This window comes from Abramis brama (assembly GCF_963993115.1).
Source record: "Abramis brama genome assembly, chromosome: 17".
Lineage (NCBI taxonomy): Eukaryota > Metazoa > Chordata > Actinopteri > Cypriniformes > Leuciscidae > Abramis > Abramis brama.
The window spans coordinates 6,736,203-6,763,229 of NC_139979.1; the positions used below are offsets into that span (position 1 = coordinate 6,736,203).

General features: G+C 39.6%; 1 protein-coding gene across 18 annotated transcripts in view; it reads left to right on the forward strand.

Moving 5' to 3' along the window:
• The window catches only part of rims2a (regulating synaptic membrane exocytosis 2a), a 191,259-nt gene that overhangs the window by 143,176 nt on the left and 21,056 nt on the right, over positions 1–27,027 (forward strand). For 14 of the 18 annotated variants that reach the window (XM_084088637.1, XM_084088638.1, XM_084088636.1 and 11 more), the window contains one exon: positions 13,459–13,703. In XM_084088637.1, the coding sequence (XP_083944763.1) occupies positions 13,459–13,703 (245 nt within the window). The remainder of the gene's footprint in view (positions 1–13,458; positions 13,704–27,027) is intronic. The other 4 variants (XM_084088648.1, XM_084088639.1, XM_084088646.1 and 1 more) reach the window with 1 other exon arrangement.

The following is a 27,027-nucleotide window of genomic DNA, read 5'->3' on the forward strand; positions in this document are numbered from 1 at the left end:
ATGTCAACACATGACGTTCTACTTCGAATTGTTCATGTCTTCGGACTCAGAATTATGTGTTTCAGTGGCGCTGGCAACACTATCAACTCCTAAATGTGGTACAAGTAGCTCTCAGAAAATTCCCAGCTTACAAGTTGTAATTACGTGCTCTACGAGGACGATTACGAGTTGACATCTCGTAATTATGGGAATCACAACATGGCGTGAACGCACCTCACACATTTTTGTATGCCTCCCTTATATAACACACCTGATTCAGATCATCAGCTCATTAGGTGAGAGCTCCTGAACTGAGGCTGTGTTCGAAATCACCCCTATACCCTCATTCACTATCCCTACGTTAGTCCACTAATATAGTCCGATTGAAGGAGTGAATAAAAAGTGAGTGCGCCGGAAAGGCTGCCACTTTTGCGTGATTTGTGCTTGCTGTTTAATAATCATTTAAAACGTAGCAAACTGGCAGCTCCAGTAGTAATGAAAAGATTGATCTTGAACTCTGCCATGGAAACTATGTATAGACCTTAATTAAACAATTTAATAATCAATCAAAAAGGAATTTATACCTGTATGATATTACGCTGTAGCCACATTGGACCAGTTTGGAAAACGGATGGATGGATGATTCAGCTGTGGACGCCATCTTTTGGCGCATTATGCATTATGGGTATTGTCTAGCCATTGAGCGTACATCGGTTGTACACTCATTATTGTGGTGCATTGTGGGATTGGATGATTGCACTCAATAACGTCCACTATGGTTTCGGACACCACTACAAATGGCTGTCCCCTCAAATAGTGCCCTATTTAAGGATATAGGGGGCGATTTTGGACACAGCCTGAGTGTCTCAGATAAGGGAGACATACAAAATGTGCAGAGAGGTGGGTCCCCAGGACCAGCAGTGAAAACCAGTCTTACTGTATATGGTAGCTACAAGATAATGCATACACAAATACTTCTTGTATATTTTATTCATGCCTAAACTTTAAGATGAGAACCATTCTTAACATAGTTGAATGCAGAGTTGGGAATAGGGAATTGCAGAGATCTAGAGTTGGAAATTGGGTAATTGAGTCAAGGACACCTACTTTACTTTAGCACAACCTATATAATAATGTACTGTATTCCAGATATAGCTTGTTTGTTATGTTTACATTAACATAGGAAACTTAATCTAAACCTGCCAACTCGAGTTCTGTGAAATGAGTGTATAGATACAGTAGATGGCAAGCCATGGTGAATCGCTCATGATAAATGAATCCAGCCCTATTTCAGTCCTGTGCTAGACTAGTGCTATCTTCCTTATGTTTATGTATGTCTGTATGTCATTTTAATGTGCTGCTGTTTGTGTGTGGGGCGACTTCAACACTTATGAGGGCTTTATTTGTTTATTCAGAACATGTCATGAAATGTGAAAGTCTTTTTTTCAGTGTCCCCATACCTTCAAATACCCCTTTTACCCAGGTAAAGGCCTCCATTCAGATTCAGCTTCATACTCAGTGGGCGCAGAACCCTGTTAGCAGTCACTCAACAGTTGCACATATTGGTGAATCTCATAAATCTTTCATTGAAATATGTTCAGGTCAAATTTCATCCCCCAAAATCAAAATAAATAAATAAATATAATATAATTTGGACAGTTTTTATGAATTTATATATTATTTTCATGACAATTAAGCAGTCCTTGGTTATATTATAGGCTATTAAAGGCTATATATAGGCTCCTATTATGCTTTTTTTGGATATTACCTTTCATGTACTGTGTTGTATAGCTGTTTGTAAATGTCAAAGGTCTGCAAAGTTTCAAAGATCGAAGTGCCTGAGAAATGGAGTTATTGTCTCCCAAAAGAAAGAACTGATTCTGAATTGCCTGAAACGAGTCGTCAGTAACTTCAGTCTCACTTCCTGCACAAACCTACGTAGGTTTGTAACAAATTTGCATAATGCCAGCCTATGGTCTTCATTGGCTACTCGCGAACAACGTCTACTTTGACTAGCCCTGAAACACTGTTGTAGCTGCGGACTTGAAGGGTTTGGTTCGTGTTGTTGACATGTCGAGAAGATGCTGTTTTCTGCGCTGAGAAAGCTAATCCATTTTTCATGCACTTCCAAAGGATGATGACTCTGGCTCAATTTGATATGGTAAAACCAATGCCATCGTTAATGTTCATGTCACTGTGTACCAAGCGATCAGGGGGATCTGGAGCTGAAATTCAGAAATGGTAATGGATGTTTTGTTTCCAATGAACATGATTTTCTTTGTTAATAAGTGACTGGAATCGCACACAGACCTTTGAAGCATATCGTTGATCATATTGCGTTAAATGAACATACAGTACGAATGGATGGACACGGATTGTGTATAAGGAACAGTGATTTAGCTGAAAAGGCGAAAAGTGTTTGCCTTTTAATGTCATGCGTTCTTCAGGTGATCTTTCCGTGTTTACTGAGGCGTGTTGAATCAGCCAATACATGCTTTGAAAAACAGGAAGTGATGTCAGTGGCAATTACATTGACGATGGTGGCAAAGCCACAGGCATTGTCTGCCTCATTAGGTGACTTGTGTAATATGTATGATGCATGTGTTCTGGTTGCAGTTTTCTGTGAGTTAGTTATGCAATTTCATGACTAATACACATATGAAACTAACAGGTGGAAAAAAGAAGGAAAACAAAGCCATAAAGAGGTTACTTAGCATTGCCTTATGATGCACAACAAGTCATTGAGGTTTCTGAGTGGACACCAAAGCATGTGTTCACACACAGCACAGACAGTCATGAGATGTTTCAACTCTTTTTCATTTCCAGTGGTTTATGTGGTATTGACCTCTAGTCAGACCATTTCAAAGCAGAGATGTCAATATCAAATGCAGAAGTCCCTAAGTGCAAAAATCATTTTCTGAATCAGTAGCCTCGTCTTGTTTTTAAGTAAAAATATATTATATCTGCGTATATACTGTATATTATATAAGCAGATACCTTTAAATCAGATAAAATGCCTGAGATTGTTTTCAGAGAATATATCTTAATTTAATTTAATTGAAAAATCATAAAATTGTCAGCATAACATTTTCTTATGATTTATGATTAAAACGAGAAAAATAATATTTGGCAAAGGTGTGACAAAAAGTTGCATTTAATTCTCATTAGGTTTGTTAAATAAAAAAATAATTTTGTTAATAGCAATGAAAAGTAATAAAGAAAAAAATAATTATTATTAAAAGTAAAAAATTTTAACACTTTACAATAATGTATAATGTATGTATTATGTATTAACTAACAATGAACCAAACATTTGTTACAGTATTTATTCATTTTTGTTAATGTTAGTTAATAAAAATACAGCTGTTCATTGTTTGTGCGTGTTAGTTCACAGTGCATTAACTAATGGTAACAAAAACAACCTTTGATTTTAATAATGTATTAGTAAATTTTTAAATTAATATTAACTAAGATTAATAAATTGTAAGTATTGTTCATTCTTAGTTCGTAACTGAGGTAGTTAACTAATGTTAAACTAATGAACCTTATTGTAAAGTGTTACCTAAAAATCTAATTAATGGAGGTTAATCACAAATATTTAAATTTTATTATAAGTATGAAGGTGATTTAAGATAGTATTATGGCAGAAGTCAATATATTTTGTTTTATTTCCATATCTTTGAGCAACATAAATAAACCAGCAGTCCACAGCAATTTGACACTAAAAAAGATTGTCAGTCTGTCAGTTTTTCAGTTGTTGGTCTATGTAAAAATGAGCTAGGTGAATTTTTTAGACGTGGCATTGCTTCTTTCTGCTGTGCTCCATCTTAGCTGTTTTCAAATGCAAGATTGCATTCTGTTTTAGACTGTACTCATTCTGTGCTGCCTGTTTGGGAAGTTTTGAGTTGATGAGGCGAGTTGCCTGTAGTAGCTGTGTTCATTAGGTGGTGCTTCAAGCTGGAATTGATGGAAGTAAAATCCCTTATTATAAGACATTTACTCAGAAGGCATGATTAAATGTGTTTTTTATATATACTTAACTCAATTAGGGCCAGATTTACTAAACAGGTCAAATTCCCTCCAAAAAAAAAAAAACGCTGATGGGAGTGGAAAGTTCTGCATGTGATCTACTGATGACACTGCTTTTTGGGGCAGTAAATAATGGCACAAATACCAGTATATTGATGGGTGCAAACCTTAGTAAATCACCGTGCATGATTCATTTAAATACTCTCCTCCCATAAATTTTGCATCTGAAAGGGAAACTACAAATGCATATGCAATAAGGTCAGCTGCAAAAATAACCCTGTCCATGCCTTTACAGTGCTAATATTTCACTGTCTGTCTTTAGTAAATCCAAGTAGTTTTGTAACGCCAAAAGAGGGTTTGTGCTAGCGCAAGCTGTTAGTAAATCTGGTCCTTAGTGTGTTAAATTGACAACCTTTCTTTAAACGTACTTAATTAATGTATGCTAATAGTAATATTAACATCTCATTGCTATTAAACAGCGTCGTTAATGTGAAATTGAAGCAGCTATGATAATGTAATCAGATACTGATACTGACTTTCTGCTCTGTATCAAATCATTAACATCTCATTTTCAGAAATATCAAGTAGAGAGTGTCTGAGTGAGCTTTGAAAGCTAATTCCTAATTTGCAGGATGCTGTAGACGCTATCAATCTAAGAAAGCCCAGCATGGGAAAAGATAAATGCTGTACTCTTTACTACACTTTCCGAATTTGCCATTTTTGATCAGGACTGGAAGTTGATGATGGAACTAAATTTCATTAGCATCGCCTAGAGCAGTTTAGCGCTGCGTCAGATTTCATTTAAAGGTCACTTCTCCCTGGAGTAGAGCGGAGAACGTAATAGCTCTAACATTAGAGTTTCTAAATATATGTGTGTATATATATATATATATATATATATATATATATATATATATATATATATATATATATATATATATATATATACTGAGTTTAATAGAGTCTGGCGTTAGCTTGACTGAGCTAATGTCAATAAATGCAGTAAAATAGTCAATTTTCAATCAATTTGAACCATTTTTATTGGTACTTTAATAAAAGAACCCTTGTTTTTTTCTATCAATGAGCTTGTAATGCATTCTGGGATTGCTTTCTCTGTGAAGGTATGAATACATGTGATGCTTTCTTAGAATTTGGCCAAAAATATGTATCTTTAATTCCATAATCGTACTGCCAAGCTTTTGAAACAGCCTTCGTGTCAAGAACGCACCCATGAGGCCTTAAAATACTGCCTATGTAGGCAGCTTACTACGGAACTTAGTACCTTGCATTTTAGTGCCATTCACTAGGCTTTTTATGTTGATCAACTAAGAGTTCACAAGTTCGCAACAACAACTTTTAGGTGTGAGAGAGTGTGATAGTTTAGAGCGATAGTTAACACTATTTTTTATGTTATATCTTGCTTCTTAAAGCATAAAAAGGAGTTTTTTTCCCCTCTGACTGTAAGATGAAGAATGATGAAATCTGTCAATGCCTTCCATCCATCACTTTTCCACCATGTCAGTTTCTAAAAATAACTATAGTATGCTAATGAAATAAGGGTATTTGGGCGCATTTCATTTTATTCAGGCCATCAGAGCCCTTGAGTATTCCTCATTAAAAGAATATGTATTAATAGTGGTGATTGTTGAATTTCATGCCTTGACTGAATTCAGAGTCCTTAAGCCACATTCATTTAGACAATTAACAGAAACGGCAAAAACCTAGGGCGCTGTTTCCATAGAAACACATTTTCTGCACCACCTCCTCTATATATATTTTCAAGGGCAGTGATGGTGAGCACATTCCTTTGTCTTTTTGTCATCATATCTTTTGCGTCCCTCGAAGTATGTCATTATTCATTCACGCTTCTGACATTGTGTGAGTTCCATCACACGTTGAAATATTGACTGAAGTATCTTGTGAATTTGAAGTCATCATGTTCTTCAATCGTAGCGTTACTGCATAGCTGTTATAGCCAGGCAATGCAATGCCATGAATCTTAAAGACGTGCATTCCTTCACGAGGCTGTTTTATGTTTATTCTGGTTTCAGCTCTTCAGCAGCCCAAATTTGAGGCGTAGAATGGTTCTAAATCAAGAAAATTGATTTAAGCCCATGCGTGCACACACACAAAAAAAATAGTGTGCGGGGTTTTGTTTGGTCTAAAGGAACATCGTGGCCTAGATGAAAATGCACTTAGTAAAATCTGCATGAAAAAGGAACAGTCTGTTCAGCTGTGGATGAGCAAAAACATCCCCGGAGAGATTCCACGACGCTCCAAGAACATTTGCCGGAGGGATGGTCTTATCTGCCAAGACCTCCTGATAGACCATCAGGAGAAGCTTTGGATGGAGACTTTGGCCTTTGGTACAGAAATGCTTTGGCAGTATCTGCTATGTCCTTTTTTGACCATCATATAATCCTAGTGTATGTCAGTGGCACAAGGTCTCGCTAAAAGTGATGCTCAGGTGATCTTCTAAGTAAAATTAGATGTTCAGGCTGCAGTTGGGAAACTATGGCTCTGTTCCACCAACTGAGCTGCCTTGCTGCCCTATTGTTATAGGCCTTATTTTATTTTATTTTATTTTATTTTATTTATTTTTTATTTATTTTATTTATTTTTTTATTTTAATCAAACCCATACGTATTTTTTTTATTTTTATTATTAATTAATTAACCATTTTGCAGTGCAGGTAAGGCCAACATTTTTAGATAATTATACTAGAGATTCCTTTTGTTTTTTAGTAAATACAATATTTAGTAAATACTAATAATTTTAAAAGAACGAGATCATTCTTTCATTCTGGTCATTCAGCGCTCCCATTTGTGATGATGGCACTGACTGCAGGTCAGCTCAATGGTGCACATCCATTCACATTTACACACTGTCATATCTCTATGGATTGTCATACTTCATAATATCACCCCAGGTATTGCTCTGGACCGACAGCCTGTTTCAGAAGGCCTCCTTTATTAATCGCAGACCAGATTAAAACACACCAAAGTGCCTGAAGCCATCAAGGCGTAAGTAATCTTCCAGTAAACACTCGTGCAGTTTGTCAGAATGCTCAATGATCCGTTACAGATAGTGTGGCTTCTCTTTACACTGCCACAGACCATATCCCTCTGGTTACTGTGGTTTCAAGTTTGAAGTGTTTAAAAATATATATATATATTTTAACTTCACCAGATGAAATTGCAGTTAAATATGATGGAAATCTACAATTGTAAAATTGCTGGGGTAAATTCTGGTAAATTTTCAACAACATTCATCATACTTTTAGATTTTAGATATGATAGGTTTTAGACAGATTCATGGTGAAATTATAATTATTTTATGTTTGTTTGTAGTCAAACTGTGTGTTTAAACTGATTAATACTTAAAGGGCCCTATTTTAACGATCTAAGCGCATGGTCTAAAGTGCAGGGCGCAAGTTCACTTAGGGCGTGTACGAATCCACTTTTGCTAGTTTAATGACGGGAGAAATGGTTGTGGTCTAAAAGGTTGTCCCTATTCTCTTAGTGAGTAATGGGTGTGTTTTGGGATTTACGTGCGTTAAACCAATCAGAGTCTCATCTCCCATTCCCTTTAAATGCCAGTTGAGCTTGCGCCATGGCAGATTCGCTATTTACATGACAGAATTTGATAGTGGACAGACCGAAGCGTCTCCAGAGTGCAAATGGATCTGCTCGTGCGCGAGGTAACAAGCCGGATTCTACCATATCTTTATGTACACAATAATAATCTTTTACATTGTAATCCTTTTATTTGGAATATTTGGCATGTTTTTGTGCTGCTGTGCGTTTAATAAGCAGAGTGTACGCGCGTTGTGGACCCGCCTATAGACGCACATTACTAACGCGCTCTTTAAATAACCAAAAAAAATATTGCGCCATTGACTTTAGACCAGGTTTCAGTTGGTCAATGGCGCAGTCTATTTCTGTCGCCTCAAAATAGCAACGCACCAACAATGCGCCAGAACACACCTCGTTTTCAGACCAGCACGCCCATGGGCGCACAATGGGTGCAAATGCATTTGCTATTTAAACAACGTGGCGCAGGATATGAAAATGATAACTGCGTCAGGCTGAAACTAGCAAAAAAACACTTGTATCGCGCTTGGCGCTGCATCGTGCCGGGTGTTAGATAGGGCCCAAACTCTTACACACACATTGATCTCTTTTGGGTCTTGTGTGTTTGTCACATAGCTCTACGGGTGGAATCTCTCTCACAGTGACAGCACTACCGCACACATTTTACACACACCTCAATAAAGTTAATCATCAAAAAAGTTATGCCACTTTTGTGTGCAATAGTTCAGAGAAAAAAACTTCACTCATCACCTGCAGTCCAGTTTAACTTCTATCTCTGACTATATAATGCAGCGCTTTGTGTATTTATATGAATAATATAAGATAATATAATAATGAAATTAATACAATTAAAAACATGTATTAATAATAATTGCATATTAATATTACTATTGTTTTTCATATTAATTATAATAAGTTTTATATTTTAGCATGTTCTGAGTTATGTTCAAGACTCAAAATATTTTTTGATATGATTTTTATTGTTGGTTGTAATAATAGTTTTATATTTTAGCATGTTTGAGTTATGTTCGAATGCTCAAATATTTTTTATGCTCAAGACTCAAATTATTATTATTATGGAGTTTGGAGATGTGATTGTTTTTCATGCAATTTTAATTTCATATTTTTATGGAAAATGTACTGTACTTTAGTCATGCCATCATTTTATATTTCATGACATTTACAAACAAAAAGGCTTCAGGCCCTGTGTTTTAATCTGGTCTGCTTCTAGAAACTCTATATGATTAATAAAGGTTGCTTTCTGAAGCAAGCTGTTTGTCTGGAGCAAGAATGATCATTAAAGAAGACTTGACATTTTATATCTGGAAGGATGTTCACCTTTGAGAAGACACTGTTAAGGCCCATTCACACCAAGGACAATAAATATAACGATAACTATATTAGCATCCTCACCAGCGGACGATATCGTTCTGTTTATTCTAAGCTCATGCTCGTCTGTCACTTTAAATGCTTGAGCTCGTTACAGCAGGATGTTTTTATCGTTCATCAGCTGGATAAAATTGTTCTGAAAGTGATTCCAAAGATATCGTTTCTTTGTGCCGTTATCATTACAGCTTTGGTGTTATTACAGCTTTATAGTTATCGTCCTTGGTGTGAATGGGCCTTTGGGAGGCTTTGACTTTCTTAGATTTTGGTGTTTTTGACCTGTGGTCGGGTTTTCAAACTACAGATTAGACCTTCTTTATCCATATAACCATGTAGTATATATAACCACAAAATGTTCTTCTTGTTGTCTTTGTGAATTTGTTTGCAAACTTTTGCACAGATAATTCCCTGACTGTCTGTCAATCAGGTGGTGAGACATAATCCAGAGAGATAGATGTGTCTCTGTCATACAGCAGCATGAAGGATTTGTATATTGATGTCTGGCATTAATCTCCACCTGGGTTTTGTGTCTGTCGGAGCGGCTCTATGACCCTTTCTCATTACATTGATGAGAGGGAGGTAATGGCCATCTGAACCCCTGCGGCGGTCTGACACATCTCTCTGTGAGATCTCACGTGCGCACTGCTGGAGGAAACTGTCTGCATGATAAATAGTGTCTGCCAGCATCCCGTCCAATCATTCAGTCTATGGAACAGTATCTCTTTAGGGCTGTGATTAACTCTGAAACAGTTGTGTTGGGATGTGATTTCCCTCAGACACTTGTATCGCTACAATAGGGCCAGAAACACAATTCATTCAGTTCTTATTGCTGTGCAATGACAGTAGTTAACACCAAACCGAAAACTGAAATCCGAAAACAAAATGTCATTTTGAGCTACAGTTTGCTATCACACCCCTTGTGGCAGCTTTGAGAATGCTAGAAGTACGTGCATTGTGCTATTAATCGACTCCTAAATCATTTAACTTGGTTAACTTTTTTTGGGGCGGTTCACATCGTGCGTCAATCTGTGCAGTTTCTTATTGTGTTTCTGTGTAAACACCAGTGTTGTTATTGTTCACTAAAACTACACTGAAACCCTAACGCTCAAAATAATGAATTGGTTTGAGTAGGACAAACTTAAATTAAACTAATTAGTTCAGTCAAATGAACTTTTATGAGTATTTAGCACTTTCTTTTTCTTTCAAGTTCACAGAACTTATATATTTTAAGTAAACTGAATTTTCATTGTTTTGAGTTTTATGAAATTATTTCTTTTAATTTAGACGAACTTAAGTTTAACTGAAACTGGGCTGGGATTTTTTTATTTCCCAGCATGCTTTGCCCATGGCACTCGAAAGGGAGAGTAAATGTTCAAATTAAGTGTGATATAATGTTTTTTTTGTGCTAGATTAATGTTAAGTGGGAGATTTTCATGATTTGAAATAAAATAAAATATAAATATTCAATGAAAAACTTTCACAACTTAAATTTAAACTCTATTTCTCAAAGTTTGCTGTCTTCTGTGTTTCTTTTAAGTATACAATTTTCATTAAATGCGAGTTCACTGCTGTAGAGTGTAGTGATTGTCTATTGATACTGGCAGTGTTTTCCACTCATTCTCATGCGATATATCAGTCCTAAATTTTTCAGGATCCAAGATTAGCAGATGACAGACAGCTTGATGTGACATGGCTGTATTTGAGCAAAGCTGTAGGACAGGGCTGCATTTCGAAAAGGCTAATTGTAGTAATTGAAGAACATGTTGTCAGAGCTCATTGATTTCCATTGCATGTGTCTGTGGACCTAATTCTATTGATGAAGAAGAAGAGCAGACCTCTCTATGGCCGCACGTGTATCATTTAAGCACATTTGTAATCATTAAGATTTCATTAGGTTCCTTTGTCCAGGAAGTCATTTGTCTCTTTGCTTCGCGGTCCATTCACCGCGTGAGACGCTAATTTAATCTTTTTACACGCGTCTTTTTTTTTTTTTTGTCATGAAGAAAGAAAAATAGACCAGCCTGTGTGGAATATAGAGCAGCATGCATTTAACTGCTGAATGTGATCTGCTAGACAGCATTTTAAGGCGTTATAAGCGTGCTCCCATCAGTCCCATGATGCATTACCACAAGCTCAAGTTCATTCAAGATGGTGGAGGAAGCAGCTCTAGATATATTTTTTCATCATGGAAAATGTATACAAATAGTTTCATCAAATTGTTCAGTAAATGGACTGTTTTTCTCCTATATGTGCGTGTGCTATATTTATTTTTAATGCTTATAATTCCACGAGTACTGCTTAGTTAGACATGCTAACATCAGACTCTTGTGTAGCACTCCTGATAACCATTGTATAATTCATAGCTGTCATTTAATTGAAACATTCAATGTAGTAATCTATAAATCACTCTTTTCAGTTTATTGTTATTTTATTAGTCATCAAACTTGGTTAGGAGTGAGTAGCGTAACCTACTGAAAGTCCATTTACATTAATACATTAGAAGTAACACTGCAGATACGTTCTCTGAAAACAATGCAGTGTTGATTCTCAAGCCAGTTTATCTTGTTTTAGATATTTTTAGATATTTTAACTAGAAAACAATATAAAAATACTCATGAGAATCAAAAGTAGTATGAATAGTATGTAGACCACCATGGTGAACATCAAGTACATTTCAATCAACCAATCAGATTTGAGGGACAAGTTTACAGTTTATGTCAAGTTTAGGTTTACAACCAGGGCTAGGTGCTTCTACATCAGTGTTATTCACCTATCATTTCCCTCTGATTTAAGTTAGAGCTATTAGGACTATGTTTTCAGAAAGGATATTGTTCCAGGATCAACAACATATGTTGGAATATGTGGAACATAATGGTAACCAAGGTGCAACCTGATCTAGAACTTTTAACTAGTAGTTTCTTGTGTATTCTTGGTGTAATCTTTGACGTTTGAAGGGATAATTCAGCCCTAAAATAAAAATTAAGTCATAATTTGCTCACCCTGGTCTTATTCTAATGCCGTATGCACTTCTTTTTTTTATGGACCACAAAAGGAGATTTTTCTTTTTTTAATTGTGCCGCTCGCACTTATAATGGCAGAGAAGTATCAAAGAATCTTCACTCCGTCTTGCCCCTTTGGTCGATCGGATCACAAGTGGACGATGCTAAATACAGGTGTAAACGGGGTCTAAAACGTTTTAAGCTTGTCCACTTCCAGAGGTAGTCGAAAACGCATTCTACCGGATTGCTTTCGTAGTGTAAACACTCATGTGGTCGAATGTGTTCGAACGGCCACAAAAGACGCCTACTCTCCATCTACTGACTTAATGTGTAAACATTATGGGAAGCGCACTAGCCAGACAGGATTTAAATTTTGTCGGCTGAAGACCCAAGTTTGGTTTGAAGACGAAAAACTTACCAAGCACAATGTTCTCTCACCATTCCTGATTTCTAACACGCACTCACAGTGTTCGGCTGGTCTTGCGGCTGTCAGAGCAGAAACGAAAGCTGCTGCTCTCCATGTTTTTCTGTCGTCTCCGCGCACGTTCATATGTACAACTCACGATGTCCATTACATCGAAAGATCTGAAAAAAACATACATTTATCCGCACATAGACCCTCCCCTTGAAGAAATCAGGACAGAAGTGGTTGAAAGCGGACAAAAGAGACGGCTTAAAACACCAGGTGTAAACCGGAATGTGTCACCTTCATCTACTCGTGATCCGATTGACCAAAATGCATTTTAATACCACTTGTAAACAGCCTAAGTGAAAAAAGTACATGTGTATTTTTTTGGGATTTCTAGGCGTTTCATATCGTGTTTTTGTTCATCTTGATTTCACACAACCCCCAGAACATTTGGAATATATTCTGATATTTTCTGATCATTTTCTTTTTTTTAAAGATTGATGCTGGTCGCTATTCAATGACATTATGTGGATGAGCGCGAGGACATTTAAAAAAAAAAAATCTTCTTTTGTGGTCCATAAAAGAAAGAAGGGCATACGGTATTAGAACAACACCAGGTTGAGTAAATGATGACTTTAATTTCCTTTTAGGGTGAACTATCCCTTTATGGTCTAAGACCTTGGAAGTCTCTTTTTACAATACATTAACTGCAGTACGTTTGCTTCAGTGTGAGAGAACTAGCGACAGTTGTTTACCATTGTAGATAGACACGCTGTAGTAGTTGAAGATGCCGTTCATCACTTAATTTATACTTGTTTTACTACTAAAACTTAACGCCCAGTACATATCCCAAAAGTTTACTGTGAAGTACCCTGAGCTGATTGGAGGCCTAAACCCTTTAACCTTATTCTGACCTGAATCTCCGCTCCCCTTCTCCCTCCACTTACCTAACTCTCTACTTTCTCTTCTCCATCGTCCATCCATCCATCCATTCATCCATCCTCTACTCTACCCCTCTGCTGCTCCTTCTTCATGTCTCTCCTCCATGGGCCGCCACTGACAGTGAATTTACATCCAAAATGAAAAACAGGCAAATGGGAACGGCGGACGGGGGCACCATGACCAAGAGCACCAGCATCGGCGGGGACATGTGCAGTCTGGAGAAGACCGACGGGAGCCAGTCAGACACGGCCGTGAGCCTGGTGGGAACCGATGTCAAGAAACGGCGCTCCAGCATCGGTGCCAAGATGGCGGCAGTCGTGGGGTTGAGTCGAAAGAGTCGCAGCGCCTCACAGCTCAGCCAGACAGGTAGGAGTCCAGTCACGTCTGTCCGGCTCTGTCCTCTTGTTTGTCTCTAACTCAGCGTCCTTTCTTTTCCTTTTGCTGTCTGTATGTTTTTCTCAACCCCTTACAGAGAGTACTTTTCTAGCATCAGCTCTAACAACCTAACAACTTTTGTTTAAACAGCCTGTTTCTCAAAGTGTAAATTGGGTCAGTGCAGGACCGTGGACCACCGAATAATTGAGATCTTCTGTTTTACACCTCTCTCTCTTTCTTTCTGTTGCCGTTCCTCTGAAGTGACAAAAGTTCTCCAACTGTTTGCAGCTTTTTATTTCAGCCGAGTGTGTGTTTAATGAATATCAAACTGCTTGAAGTTTGAATCGTTCTGTGCTGTTGCATTATGATTGTTTTATTTGGCATACACACAAAAGTAACATGGTATTACCTGGTATTACTTCAGCAGAACTTTATTTTACAGTCCTGTTCCGCATGTACATTCTATGTACTTATTATAGTAATTGCAATAACTGGGTAATAACTAGGTACTAACCCTGAACCTATCCCTAAACCTAACCTTAACCCTGTAGTTACCTTATATTACCCAGTACTTTCTTAGGTAGGTACACATAGGTGCATGTACTGTAAAATAAAGTGCAACCATAATTTCATGTTTTTGGACATTTATCATTTTAATGCCATGGTTTTATTTGACTGCATGTATATGATAATCATTTAGTATCATGGTATATATCAAAATACTATGACATTACTATAGTACATGTCCAAAATGATGGTATTTTAACATTATATCATAGTAATACCATGTCTTTTTGTTGATGTACTTAAATATGTTTGTGTTGTGGTTGAAGGTTGTTGGATTATGATTGTTTCATTTAAAATGGCAGGTTGCTGGTGCATTTGTTACATTTGGTAAAACAATATAAAATTGTCCATGTTGCTCATAAATATTTCATTTCAGTTAGCGCTCTCAATGATTTTATATTCCCAGGTGCTGCAGTCTGAAGCGTATCACACTGCTGATGTTACACATATTCCCAACTCTTCTGCCTCAAACTCAATACTTATTTATAGTACTCTGGTAGTACCATGGTACAGTGATGGCATCAGATGCAAATACCATGGTACTTTGATATATACCATGGTACTGAATTGTATGTATGTGGTCCCTAGTGAAAAAGAAATGTATAATATAATATAAAAATAAATGTATTTGAAATACATTTATTTTGTGCTAAGTATACTACTAATACATTTACATATTTATGTACTTAATATAAATACCCTGCAATTGTACTTTTGGTATGCTAAATTGGAACAACTAATTGTGTACTAAATGCACTTTAATTGTACAGAAGTAGAGCTGAAGTCCAACTTAAGATATAATTAAGTATACTTGACTGTGCTAAAATGGAATATTGCAAGTATACTTTAGGTGCACTTTAAATATCTTGCATTTAAAGACTGATATTATACAGAGATCATACTATCCTTACTAATAATTATATTAAAACACATTTTAGGCTTAATATTAAGAAATGTGTATTAATAAAAGTTAATATCAAGCCCTGAATATGATGATAATTCAGAAACGTGGTATATATCAAAGTCCTGTAGTATTGGCATCTGACACCTTCATTTTACCATGGTATCATCACAAGACCTTTTAATGGAATGCATTATTAATTCTCTTAAATAAATAAATAAATAAATAAAACAGCAGTTCTTTTACAGATTTATGATTTCTCTTTACAGCACTCTATAAACTGCTGTTATGATTCACATAATCTCTGCAACGACTTTTGTTTTCTGCCATAATCTGTCTGTCCAGAGTTTTCATGTTTTGCTGTAATTGAGGAGGTGTATCCTCCAGTGTCGGCACATTTTTCCTAATCTATTTGTGTCAGTGAGCGGCTGATAGAAACACTTTTAAAAATGGTCAGTGTATTTCTTTGCCGTCTGCAGCCCACGCTCACCCGCTAATCGACTCATTGGCTGGCACTGGCTATACTGGCTGGCTCAAGTCTGAATGATGGCGTGCAGGTAGATCACATGCCCAAAGAAATGAACACAGCTCTTCAGACGGCTCGTGCTCAGCCTGCACATGGCAGGTGGTCGGTAGTGTGTCTTTAATAAGTTGGGCTGGCTGCCAGGGGCCGTAGCACTCTGTCATGTCTCGTGGGGTGTGTTGTGTCTTCTGCTTGTCTGTGATGTCTTTTAGCTTCCTTCCACTTACAGAATTTCTGCTTGCAAAAAAGAGGTCACAAACACAGACTCAGATCTTAAATTTGGCAATATATTTTGTTTTTGTTCCTGCATAAAGCTGATGTGTGCACGATATTTTTCAGTGCTAAAATGCTTTTTCTAAAATTTCTAAAATTAGAAAAATAAAATAAATGATGGTTTATACCATTAGAGCTATTCTCAAGATATGGTAGAGTATGCTATGTTCATTTGTCATATATCATGTTTACATTCAAATTGTGAATTAAATTTATGCAGAAAATCTGAATATCGCAAAAACTATTTGTACCTAAAGCAGAGCTTCGGTTCAGTGTGTTCAGGAGAACAAAATTGTTATTTACAGGGAAATTGGCACAAAATAGAAATGGGTGTTGTTTCCACTGGGAACATGACTGTGGGTTTTTTTATTAAATTAAATGTATTTCTTGTTTACTAGTCATTGTTGACAGATTTTGAATTGGCTTTTATTTTTAAATGTTTAGTTTTAATTTAATTTTAGATTTTGTTATGTGCACTTGTAATTTTTTTTTATTTTTTATTTATTTCTGTTTATGAATATTTATTTCAGTTTTAGTTTTTGTAATTTTAGTACTTTAACTTCAAGTTATTTTAAGTTAGTTGCCAAGGCAACATTTCTATTTTTCATTTGTTTTTTAGTTTTGAGTTGTATTTCAGATTTATTTCAGTTAAAGAAAACTATTTTTAGTTTCAAAAGTTAAAGGTTTATTCTAATTTAGTTAACAATAATAATAAGATGATTTGCTGTGATATTGTTCTAATATTTTGTTCTTTGAGCAAATGAGTCTAAGTCACATGACATTTTTGATTCTTATCTACTAAATTAGGGGCCGTTTACACAACATTTTCAACTATAAACAGAAAACTTTTTAAGCGTTTGGCCGTTCATTCCCTAGTAAAAAAAAAAAAACGTATTTAAAATACATTTGTTTCATACTAAGTATACTACAAATCCATTAACATATTTACTGATATATATATTTAAACTTAATTTGGAGTACTTCTTTATTGCACAATGCATATTTCTTAATATTAAGCCTAAAATATGTTTAATATCACTATTAGTAAGGATAGTAGGATCACTGTATAATATCAGTCTTTAAATTCAAGATATTTAAAGTGTACATAAAGTATACTTGCAATAGTTCCACTTTAGCACAATCAAATATACAGTATTTAAGTATATCTTTAGTTGGACCTCAGCACTATTTCTAGATAACTAAAGTGCATTAAGTACAAAATTTGTTGTTCCAATTTAGCAGACTTAAGTATATCAATTTAGTGTACTAGAAGTACAATTGCAGGGTATTTATATTAGGTACATACATATGTAAATGTATTTGTAGTATACTTATAAATAAAATAAATTGATTTCAAATACATTTAGGTATAATTATTTTTCACTAGGTTTTACACGACAACAGCATTTTGGGGGCCTGAAAACGTCTCAGGTTACGACTGTAACCCTAGTTCCCTGAGAAGGGAACGAGACGATGCGTCAACGACGCTTTGGGAACGCCTCCGCGTGATTACGTCTGAAGCACGTATGTCAACTAGTCCAATAGGAAGAATGAGCGTCACGGGCGGGTGACGTCATGACCAGGAAAGGATAAAAGCACATCCGGTGCAACCAGTGTTAGCTTCTAGAGCCGAAGCAAAGTCGATAACAGGGATGCAGGAAGTATGGCCGGGCGACGCATCGTCTCGTTCCCTTCTCAGGGAACTAGGGTTACAGTCGTAACCTGAGACGTTCCCTTTCGAGGGAACTCGCGATGCGTCAACGACGCTTTGGGAACGAGAATACCCAACACGCCAGACTTACAATTGCCTGTATCAAAACTGTCGGCAACTTAAGTACCAAGCACCTGAGAACCTGGGGCAGCATCCAGGTCCAGGCTATAAAACCTCACGAATGTGAGCGGAGAAGACCAACCTGCCGCATCACAAACCTCCTGAAGAGAAACCCCAGATAATAAGGCTTTAGAAGCCGCCATACCCCTAGTAGAATGAGCTCTGACCACCAAAGGGCATGGCTGGCCAGAAGACTCATAGGCAAGAGAAATAGCCTCAACTATCCACTTACTAATTGTTTGCTTAGAGGCCGGAAGACCTTTCTTAGGTGACCCAAAGCAGACAAATAACTGATCAGATTTCCTCCACGGGGAGGCCCTGTGGACATAAGTGTCGAGTGCTCGCACTGGACACAAAAGATTCAGTTTTTCCTGGTCCGAAGATGTAAAAGGAGGAGGACAGAAAGCCTGCAGCACAATAGGCCTAGGAATATTGGTTGGCACCTTAGGGACATATCCCTGTTTAGGGTATAAGAATGCCTTGACCATCCCGGGTGCAAACTCAAGGCAAGTGGGAGAAACCGAAAGGGCCTGAAGGTCTCCGACTCTTTTTAGGGACGAGATCGCTAGAAGAAAAATGGTCTTAAATGTCAGAAATTTCTCTGAAACTAACTCTAGGGGCTCAAAGGGCGCCCCTGAAAGACCTTCTAGAACAATAGCCAGGTCCCAGGCCGGAACCCTAGTGCGAGATGCAGGCCTCAGCCTCAAGGTGCCACGAAGGAAACGAATGACCAGGGGGTCTCGACCCAATGACGTACCACCCACCGGGGCGTGGAAAGCTGCAATGGCCGCCACGTAGACTTTTAAGGTAGATGGACATAAACCTGATGCAAAGCGATCTTGGAGAAATTCAAGTACTGTGTTCACTGAACAGTTAACTGGATCCCACTGATGCTGGTGACACCAAGAAGTGAAGACTCTCCACTTAAGTGCGTATAATTTCCTCGTAGCTGGAGCTCTGGAGCTAAGAATGGTCTCAACAACCTCGGTTGAGAGACCACTCTCTATAAGTTGGGCCCCCTCAGAGGCCAAACCCATAGTTTCCAAACCTCTGGCCGGGGGTGAAATATAGTGCCCCCTGCCTGAGACAGAAGGTCTCTCCTGATCGGGATCTCCAAGGGAGGGCCGTTGAGGAGATGAATTAGATCCGCAAACCAAAACCGGCTCGGCCAACGTGGCGCTACAAGCAGTAGACTTATTCCGTCCTGGCGGACTCTCTCCAGAACTCCTGGGAGCAGAGCAACAGGGGGAAAGGCGTACAGACGTAGCCTCGGCCATGTCTGTACCATAGCGTCCAGCCCCAGGGGGGCTGGCTGAGTGAGGGAGAACCAAAGTGGACAATGCGTCATATGCTGAGACGCAAAAAGATCCACTTCTGCACGGCCGTAAAAGTCCCATATAAGCTCCACCGCCTCGGGGTGGAGTCTCCAATCCCCTGGCCTCAGCCCCTGCCTCGACAGGGAGTCTGCTCCTATATTCTGAGCCCCTGGTATATACACTGCCCTCAGAGAGCGTAATTTGCCCAGAGACCACAGGAGGATCTGGTGCGCCAGTTTGCAGAGTGGACGCGAGCGCAGACCCCCCTGACGATTTATATAAGAGACCACCGATGTGTTGTCTGTGCGGACAAGCACATGATGGCCCCTCAGGTCTGGAAGGAAATGTTTCAACGCATTGAAGACAGCCATCATCTCCAGGCAATTTATGTGCCACAAAAGATGATGACCCCTCCACAGACCCTGAGCTGAGCGGCCTTCCATTACCGCTCCCCAGCCGGTGAGGGAAGCATCTGTCGAGATCGCAACTCGATGGCAAAGAGCTCCCAACACCGGACCCTGGGCCAGGAACCAATGTTTCCTCCATATAACCAAGGCGCGGAGACACCGCCGCGTGATCTTGATCATACGAAGTGGGTTTCCCCTCGGGGAGAACCCTCTGGTCCTGAGCCACCACTGCAAAGGTCTCATGTACAGCAGGCCAAAGGGGATCACATTGGACGCTGCTGCCAAGAGACCCAACAGTCTCTCGAACTGTCTCACAGTGCGTGACTGGCCTAGCCTCAACTCTTTCGTGGCTACGAGGATAGCAGCTACACGAACGGGCGATAATGTGGCCCGCATCGTGACTGAATCCCATACCACACCAAGGAAAGTGGTTCTCTGTAATGGAGATAGCACACTCTTCTTGGTATTGAGTCTCAACCCCAATTTCTTCATGTGAGCGAGGACGACATCTCGATGCCGAACCGCTAACTGCTCTGATTCCGCCAGAATAAGCCAGTCGTCGATGTAGTTCAGAATGCGTATGCCCTGCAGCCTGAGCGGGGCCAGAGCTGCATCTACGCACTTCGTGAACGTGCGGGGTGATAGAGCCAGGCCAAATGGAAGCACCCGATATTGGAATTCTTTGCCCCCGAAAGAAAACCTCAGGAACTTCCTGTGTTGAGGGAGGATGGAGACATGGAAGTAAGCGTCCTTTAAATCTATCGTGACAAACCAGTCCTCGGATCTGATTTGAGTCACGATCTGTTTGAGTGTGAGCATCTTGAACTTGAGTTTCATGACTGCACGATTCAACAGACGAAGATCTAAAATGGGACGCAACCCCCCATCCTTTTTCGGAACAATGAAGTATCGGCTGTAAAACCCCGATTCTCTGTCGGGCGAGTACACCTGCTCTATAGCTCCTTTCGCTAAAAGAGATTCTACTTCTTGCTCCATTACCAGAGCCTGCTCGGGGTGTACTAACGTAGGTAGCACCCCGTTGAAGCGAGGCGGAGGAGAACCAAACTGAATTCGGTAACCTTTCTCTATTGTTTGCAGGACCCAAGGAGATATATTCGTCAGATTCTTCCACTCTGTCAGAAAATCTACTAAGGGTACCAGTCTCTCGAGACTGGCCTCTGGTATTAAAGGAACAGCTACTTCGGTGACCTGAAGCATACTGGCAGGAAACAACCGAAGTGACTGTCTTTGAACCCCCCTCAGAGGGCGCGAGTCTGACGCAATGTCGAGTTGACGCCGGGTCAGGAACTCGCTGGAAACCGCTGCGCCCTGAAGCACCAAGGGTGGCAGGGTTGGCAGAACGGCTTCCTGAGGACCCCGAAATGGAACGGGCACCGTAAAAAGAGGTGAACACCGTTCCACCCCGGTAGGGGCTGTCCTCAATGGTCTGACACTGAGGGCGTCAGGACCTCTTTTGAGCCGAAGCCTTCTTAGCCATAAGAACGGTCCTCAGATCCGGCTTAGACTTAGAAGACTTCGGCTGAGAATGACGGCTCGGCCCCCAAGGTTTTAAAGGGGGGCCCGAGACGCGACACTCTCCTTTTGCTGTGCACGAGAAAATTTTGAAGTGCTAGTTTGAGGAAGCTCACGCCCAGCATCCTCAGGGGCTTTGACTTTACGAGGGATGAATTTTTTAAATGCCTCAGATTGCTTCTTTGTTTCTTGAAAACGTTCAACAACCGTATTGACAGCATCGCCAAAAAGACCAGATGGTGAGAGTGGTGCATCTAATAAAAAAGCACGATCTTTGTCTTTAATCTCAGCTAGATTAAGCCATAAATGTCTCTCAGTAGCTACAAGGGCTGCCATAGACCGCCCAATAGCACGAGCGGTCTCTTTCGTAGCTCTGAGAGAAAGATCTGTTGCCCGACGAAGCTCTCGAATATCGTCGGGACTGACCCCCTCACTCTTGTCAATATCCCCTAATAAATCCGCCTGATAAGCCTGAAGCACTGCCATGGTGTGCAGGCAGGCTCCAGCTTGACCAGCTGCTGTATAAGCTTTGCCCACTAATGCAGATGTATTTTTTAACGGTTTAGTGGGCAACGCGGGTGATTTCAGGGACGATGCTGACGCGGGAGACAGATAGCTCGCGAGCGTCTGTTCTGCCGGCGGCATCGACCCATAACCATATTCCTTCAGTCCCCTTATATCAGAATATGTGTGCACTTGAGGACTGAAGAGACGTGACGAATATGGTTTATTCCACGATCTACTTATCTCACTATGCAGATCGGGAAAAAATGGAAGTGCCCGCGAGGGAGATGAAACACTAGATATTAAAAAACGCTCGTCGAGTTTGCTTTTAGGGCGAGCGTCTTTTTTCTCAGATGGCCATTCAATATGTAATTTCTCAACAGCGCGTGTAATCACCTCTACAAGCTCATCATGTGCGGGAGAAGAAGATGGCGTGTTTTCTTCTCGTGTGTTTGTGTCACTGGCCATGCTCAGCACATCTACCTCCTCGGAGCTAGAGCACTGAAGCATGGGGCTCTCTTCCTGGGCAGAAGAAACCGCGGGGCGGGCTTCTGACACCGGCAAGAGAGCACTGGATCCCCCGGGTAAGGGAGGAGATAAGGCAGAGCCCGTCTCCAACCCCGCCGAGAGATCCATTTGCGAACCCCAGGTCTGCTTTCTCCGGGCTGCCTCGGCAGCGGCGGGTCCAGCACCCTGAGGTTCGCGAGCCTGCCCACTCTCGTCAAACATGGACAAGCGGGAGCGGAGCATGCGGAGCGGGAGAAGCTCACAATGCTGACAGTCAGCCCCCTCGAAGGCTGACATAGCATGCTCCGCTCCCAAACAAACTACACAAAGCTCGTGTGTATCCCCACCCGTAAGGAAACGAGGGCAGGGAGGAACACACTGCTTGAATAGTTGTTTCGCCATAGTGATATATATATATATAGTGACAAACAAACAGTAAATATACAGACAGTTTTGACATATAGCGCTTTGCTGAGGCAAAAAAGCTAACACTGGTTGCACCGGATGTGCTTTTATCCTTTCCTGGTCATGACGTCACCCGCCCGTGACGCTCATTCTTCCTATTGGACTAGTTGACATACGTGCTTCAGACGTAATCACGCGGAGGCGTTCCCAAAGCGTCGTTGACGCATCGCGAGTTCCCTCGAAAGGGAACTATAAATTTCGTAAACAGGTTTCAGAGTGCAAGTTTTTGAACACGATACCGTTATCGTCTCCGTATAAACAACAAACATGCGAATTTGTTAATACGGTGATATAATGTGCATGCGTATTACATGTTCAGTCTATAGGCGTGCAGTGTTTCCTTACAAAGTGATATCGCCAACTACTGGCCTGGCATGAATAATACAGCGTTTTAGTTGTTTTTGCGGATCCGTGTGAGCGGGGATCGTTTTGAAATAGATATATTTTCTTCCTTTTTGGGGAAAAATGTTAAACAAACTCGACACTGAGAATTCCAACCAAACATGTGAGAAATGAATGTTCGTAGTGAGATCCGGTGTGCTGTTTTATTTGGTGCTTTAAAGTTTAGAAAGCCGCCTGCTCAGTGTCACGCTCAATACAGCAGCATTTCACCTGGAACGGGAAATCAGGTCTGGCAGCTCCAAACACCAGCTCATGCGATGTGAATCATAGAGCCTATCAATTTTTCAGGCAGAGCTTTTAGCTGCTGTGCACGTGCAGGCCTGTGAAATCCCTGGCCTGTTTCTCAAAGCCCAGTCCGACTCTCTGGCTGCTTCCTGCTCCACTTTGTTGTGCTTAATTCAGAAAGCCTGAAAGCCTTGTAGAGAGGGCATGGAGCACAGACACACATTTCAAAAAGAGGTTATTCTAGGGCTTTACTGTGTGAAAAGATGTGTGTTTGAAATGTGCATATACACTAGACTGCAGAAGATCTCCTGAGACTCGTCCTCTATGTCTAGTTCACTTCTTTTTCACTACGAATAATTTATTTGATGGATGGATGGATGGATGGGTGGTTGGATGGATGGTTGGTTGGATGGATTGATGGATTGATGGGTTTATAGATGGAAGGGTGGATGGGTAGGTGTATGGATGGATGGATGGATTGATGGGTGGATGGGTGGTTGGATGGATTGATGGGTGGGTCGATGGATGGATGGATGGATGGGTGTGTGTATGAATGGAAGGGTGGATGGGTGTGTGTATGGATGGAAGGGTGGATGGGTGGGTATATGGATGGATGGATGGATTTATGGGTGGGTGGGTGTATGGATGGATGGAAGGTTGGATGGATGGATTATTGGATGGATGGATGGATGGATGGATGGATGGTTGGTTGGATGGATTGATGGGTTTATAGATGGAAGGGTGGATGGGTAGGTGGATGGATGGGTGGTTGGATGGATTGATGGGTGGGTCGATGGATGGATGGATGGATGGGTGGGTGTGTGTATGGATGGAAGGGTGGATGGGTTTTTTTTTGTTTTTTTTTTGTCTAATTGTCAAGTTAAATCATCTAAAAATCACTGCTGATTTAATGCTGACTTAATAGCCTGCCTTTATGAGTATGTGCAGTGACATTCACATTAGCTAGGTGAACTTGCGTCATAGCTGTTATTATTTTAGTGTATTTAAGTGTCTCTGCATCCAGGAGCAGAACTGTCCATTTTGTGTTTACATGGAATATTTTGCCTCCATATTACAGGTTATTTTACTGTATCTCTGCACTGTGAGTGTCCATGAGAGACCGCTGGAGTCCTGCAGACTGCTCTAATTAATCTTTGATGACAAGATCTGCAGGAGAGAGCTTCATGGAGCTGAAGCCTCACGGTTTTATTCATGACCAAGCTGAATCATCGTTCTGATTTATGGTGGCCGATTGTTCTTCTCGGCGTTTTTAGAGGCCTGAATTCTCTTGTAATTATACCCAGCGCTCCATGGAGCTCACATCTAACCTCTGCTGATCTTCTCTTGCCTCCAGATCTGTGTCAGCAAAGTGGCCAGAGTTGCAAGTGCAGATGAAAACCCCTGATGTTCGGTGCTCTTATATGCTTATATTTTTATATGCTCACCCTGGCAAAACACAATCCCACAAGCCTTTTATGGCTCAGCAGTTCTTACTAGCTATGTTTCGTTTAAGTAAATCAAGTTTGTCCCAGATGTTTCTCCTAACATTCCATAGGAGAAATACAAAGTACCATGCAAAAAATTCAGACACTGTGAGAAAAGTATATTCCCTGTGAGAAAAGGGGATGTATATAATGAGAAAATTTGTGTTTTTTTTACATTTGATGCAAATACACATATTGTAGGAGACCTACAAAACAAAATTAGGATTCTTTAAAAAGCAAAAGTTACTCCAAAACTTTGATTAGAAGCATCAACAATGCTTCTAATCAAAGGGACATTACTGAAAGTATTGGCATGTTTGCTAAATTTGAGCAGCAGATTTAAGCAAACATCTTCATTTTGTTCTGGTCCATTGTTATTTAGAAGAAACTATTGAGAAATTAGAAATTACACCCACAGGAGGATCTCTCTCTGCAGCATTATAATAGATTTTCAAAAATCCCAAAGGCTCCTAATGCATCCTGGGAAAGCTGAAACCACTGGTGTGCCCATCAGTGTAATCGATGTAATCTCATCCATGTGCCCTTAGCCTTCAGTCCTGGAGCCATTTGAGCTTCTGTGATTCTCATGGACCCATACGAATATGTTTCCCGGACGAGGAAGTGTTTTTTTACTCTAGCCATTGAGACTAGAGTGCGCTACAGAATCTCTTGTTCTGTATTTAAGGATATAAAATAACATTGGCGCCAATAGCCTTGTGGGCAGCGCGTCGACGTGTAGCGCCGTTGCTTTTTGTGCGACCCGAGTTCGAGTCCCGGCTCGCGGACCTTTCCCGATCCCGTCCCCCTCTCTCTCTCCCACCTCGCTTCCTGTCTATTCTATTCTATCCTATCATAATAAAGGCAAAACTCGGGGAAAAAAACTTTAAAAAGTATACCAGATAACTTGCACTCTTAAAAATAAAGGTTTTATAAAGGCATTGATGATTCCATGAAGAACCTTTAACATTCTTGAAACCTTTTCATTGTACAAAAGGTTCTTTAGAGGGGAAAAAGGTTCTTCAGATTATTAAAATGTTCTTCACACTAAGAAAAAAAAAAGGTTATTTTAAGAATTGTTAACTGAAAGGTTATTTTGGGAACCAAGAATTGTTCTCCTCTTGCATCGCTTTAAAAAGTATGTAAGCTTGTTTCCGCCATGGAATAAAAAATAAAAAGGAAAGTAATTGAGACTTTTTATCTCACAATTCTCACAGCTATGAGATATCTTGCAATTCTGAATTTTTTTTTCAGAATTGTGAGTTTATTATTTTAAATCTTGCATTTAAGAGTTTATATCCAAAAAAAACTTCCAAATTGCGAAGTATAAAATCAAAATTTTGAGAAATATCTAATTTATATCTCTTTTATATTTCTGACTTACTCACAATTCAGCTCACAATTAGTCAGCTCACAATTCTGACTTTATTACATTTTATTACATTTTACAGCAATTGCGATATGTCATAGTTCTGAGAAAGTCAGAATTGTGAAGTAAGTTGCAATGGAAACAAGCTTCCATAGAAAACCCCATTTTGGAACCTTTATTTTTAAAAGTGTAATATAAATGATCATGTGTGCAGCATTGAGCATTTCTTATTTGAATAAGATGCAGGTTTTTGCACTGAAATACTGCATGCAAAAGTAACTATTTAGTGAATTTGTCCTTGTGTCCTTAAATGTGCACATGGGTTTCTGTCTTGCGGCATGCGCTGAGGTTTAAGGTATTCGGGAGGCGGTCGCCTTTCACTGTTTCCAAACACACTCATGCCTGTTCATAAATAAAATAGTTTTAATTACCAGCAGCCTCTTTTTATAGATCATCTTCCACGGCGTCCTCCATACCGCAGTTTTTTCCCGAAGATTTATGCTGTGTTAATTTGTAAACAATGTGGTTTAGGAAATGAGCAGTCTGGGAAAATATTGCAGAGACTTGAAAAGCTTCTTTGAGTGGCTCTTAAAAAGCCATCTCCAGAGAAATGACTTTGAGGCAGAGCAGAAGGGACTTCAGAAGAGTAGACGCCACTTACACGCCGCAGGGGATGAAGGGGAATGTTCAAGACCCGTTTTGGCATTTTTCAAACATTTTTCTGTCCCACCAAAATATGTTTGGCGTTTCTTAAATTCAATTTACATTTATTTGTATAGCGCTTTTCACAATACACATCATTTCAAAGCAGCTTTACAGAAAATGCATATGTCTACATTACAATTTAGAGTGATCTGTTATCAGAGGTAACTGTCTAAGTTACTGTATGTATTTCAGAAATATACATATACAAAATCACAGTTAGCGAAAATGGTAGTAATTTAAACAATGTAATAATTTAATGCAGAAACAATGCACTCATTGAAGTAATGAATACTTGAATACTTAATG